At 40.1% G+C, this 2,689-nt stretch overlaps 1 protein-coding gene across 1 annotated transcript in view; it reads left to right on the forward strand.

Moving 5' to 3' along the window:
- Positions 1 to 733: 733 nt before the first annotated feature.
- LOC106882251 (uncharacterized) overlaps positions 734 to 2,689 on the forward strand; it is a 3,585-nt gene continuing 1,629 nt past the window's right edge. The window contains exons 1-2 of the mRNA XM_014932862.2: positions 734 to 862; positions 2,125 to 2,202. Of these exons, the coding sequence (XP_014788348.1) occupies positions 846 to 862; positions 2,125 to 2,202 (95 nt within the window). The 5' untranslated portion in view covers positions 734 to 845. The remainder of the gene's footprint in view (positions 863 to 2,124; positions 2,203 to 2,689) is intronic.

The following is a 2,689-nucleotide window of genomic DNA, read 5'->3' on the forward strand; positions in this document are numbered from 1 at the left end:
TTTTTTTTTTTTTTTTGCATGCCTCTTGGTTAATTCTGGGGGCGAAAGTCTAGAATTGATCGCCAACATAGGTTGGGATTTTCTCCGTTTTTGACAGGAGGAGAAGGGGTCAGATTTTCCATTCACCACGCATTTCTAAATGACGGGAGGGGAAACTTTATGAAAATGGGGAAAAAATAAATTTTAAAAAACTGAAATCCATAAAAATCCATAATTTTTGGCGAAACCATGAAGGCGATCTTTCGATCGCTTTCATGGTTTTTTTCGGTAAATATTTCGTAAGAGACCCCCGTTAAGTTACGGAGACGTAAACACAACAACAGCGGTTGTCAAGCGGTGACGGGCAGCACACACGCACATAGATATATATACGACGTGTTTCTTTCAGTTTCTGCACCGTTTAACTTAATTCATCTTTAGCAAGTCTCAGTTATCTCCCTTAGTATTTGATCATCGTAAAATACCGCTAGAAATAGCAGTCAAATCCATGTGACATGGTACAGGTTATTGGACGAAATACTTAGTGCTATTTCGTCTGCCGCTACGTTCTGAGTTCAATACTTAATCCCTTTGTCTGTCCCCTCTATGTTTAGCCCCTTGTGGGCAATAAAGAGATAAGAAATAGCAGTCAAATCTCCCTCAAATTGCATTATGAAATATTTCTACTTGTAATAAATAGATTACAACTTCTTTAATACTACTTTCTGTTAAGCATTTTTTTAAATTTTGTTTTTTGTTCCCCCGTCCCCTCAGGACCTGAAGTCTTCACAACGACCCTGAACAAAGTGAGAAGAGAAAAATGGGTCCCTCTCAACGCCAAACAAAAGGAATATATATCGGATGTGATGAATTCAGGTATCAGGTAAGTTGTTGTCGTTTATTATTTAATCCTGGGTTAGTCTCGTTGAGGAAGTCTATGAATATCCAGGTAAGAAAATGGCGGTAGATGAACGATTTGTAACAGCCGTGCAAGCAATGCACAGAGGTGAGTTTGGCATTCAGGTATCTCAGGTAGGTTGACGGAGAAGGGCTTCGTATGAAATACACACTGGAGTAGTTGTAACATCATCATCATCATCATCATCATTTTGCATCTGCTTTCCATGCTGGCATGGGTTGGACAGAATTTGTCTGAAACTGTTAAGCTGCACCAGATGCCCTTCCTAATGCCGACCACTCCGAGAGCGTAACGAGTGCTTGCTTTTGTGTGTCACTGGCACAGGTGCCATTTGCGTGACACCAGTATTTGCCACAACTACGACGGATCTTCTCAAGCACAGCATATTGCCAAAGGACTCGATCGCTTGTCGTTGCTTTCATGAGGCCCCCGAAAATTGTTTCCTGTTCTTTCAGGTATGCATGCGTGTGTGTGTGTGTGTAGACATACATGCATGCATTCAATATTTGTACCTGTGTTTGTAGGTGCATTAGATTACGTACCAACAAATCTGCACAAAAACTTAGCACCACTTAGCTAATTTTTGGGGAAGGGGCCAATCAATTAGATTGACCTCAGTACGCAACTGGTACTTAATTTATCGACCCCGAAAGGATGAAAGGCAAAGTCAACCTCGGTGGAATTTGAACTCAGAATGTAAAGACAGACGAAATACTTATTTCTTTATTGCCCACAAGGGGCTAAACATAGAGGGGACAAACAGGGACAGACAAAGGGATTAAGTCGATTACATCGACTCCAGTATGTAACTGGTTCTTAATTTATCGACCCCGAAAGGATGAAAGGCAAAGTCGACCTCAGTGGAATTTGAACTCAGAACGTAAAGACAGATGAAATAGCGCTAAGCATTTCGACCAATCTATTAGTGGCACAGTGAAGATTTGTATGGCATTCCAAAGATTCTCCAACTCAACCACATATTTTCAAACACTGGGAAATCTGAACTGAAGAAGGCTTTTTGCTGTCTTCGCAACCAGGAAGAACTCTTTCAGGAAGAACTTGTCTAAAACTCAAAGAAAAAGCATACATACATACAGACAAATATACATACATACATACATGCATACATACTGTTATGCATACATACAGATATACATGCATACATACTGATATACAAACATACAGATATACATACATATATAATTGTGTATATTCTTTTGTTGTAGTTTTGCTACATCAACTTTACCCAATTCCTCTGAAGAAATCAGCAGTTTGGACTCTTTCCTGCATGCTGTGAAGAACAAGTAAGAACCCACGTTTATTATTGTTGTTGTTGTTGCTCTGATGTTTATGATGTTGTTTTCATGCGGTTGTCACATGTAAACATACTGTGAAGTTATAAGTAAATATATACATGTAATGAATAGGGGTTTCGTCACTAACCAGCTGCAAAATCTAATGATTGTTGCTTCTGGTGGGATCCTATAGAAGTGCATGAGGACCCTAAACATAGACAACCTTGCTTGAACTTGTGTCTCAGGGTATTTTAGTTGCTCGTCTTCGTCTCTGTGTGTGTGTGTGTGTGTTTTTACAAAATTACTGGGAAACGGCTGAATGGATTTTCACCAAATTTGGCATTAGTGGCTCAAGATCATTAAATTTTGGTTTGGTTATCTTCAAAACTGGTGGATGGATGAATCAATAAGTGGAGGCGCAATGGCCCAGTGGTTAGGGCAGCGGACTCGCGGTCGTAGGATCGTAGTTTCGATTCTCAGACCAGGCGTTGTGAGA

Source organism: Octopus bimaculoides, chromosome 30, assembly GCF_001194135.2.
Source record: "Octopus bimaculoides isolate UCB-OBI-ISO-001 chromosome 30, ASM119413v2, whole genome shotgun sequence".
NCBI lineage: Eukaryota > Metazoa > Mollusca > Cephalopoda > Octopoda > Octopodidae > Octopus > Octopus bimaculoides.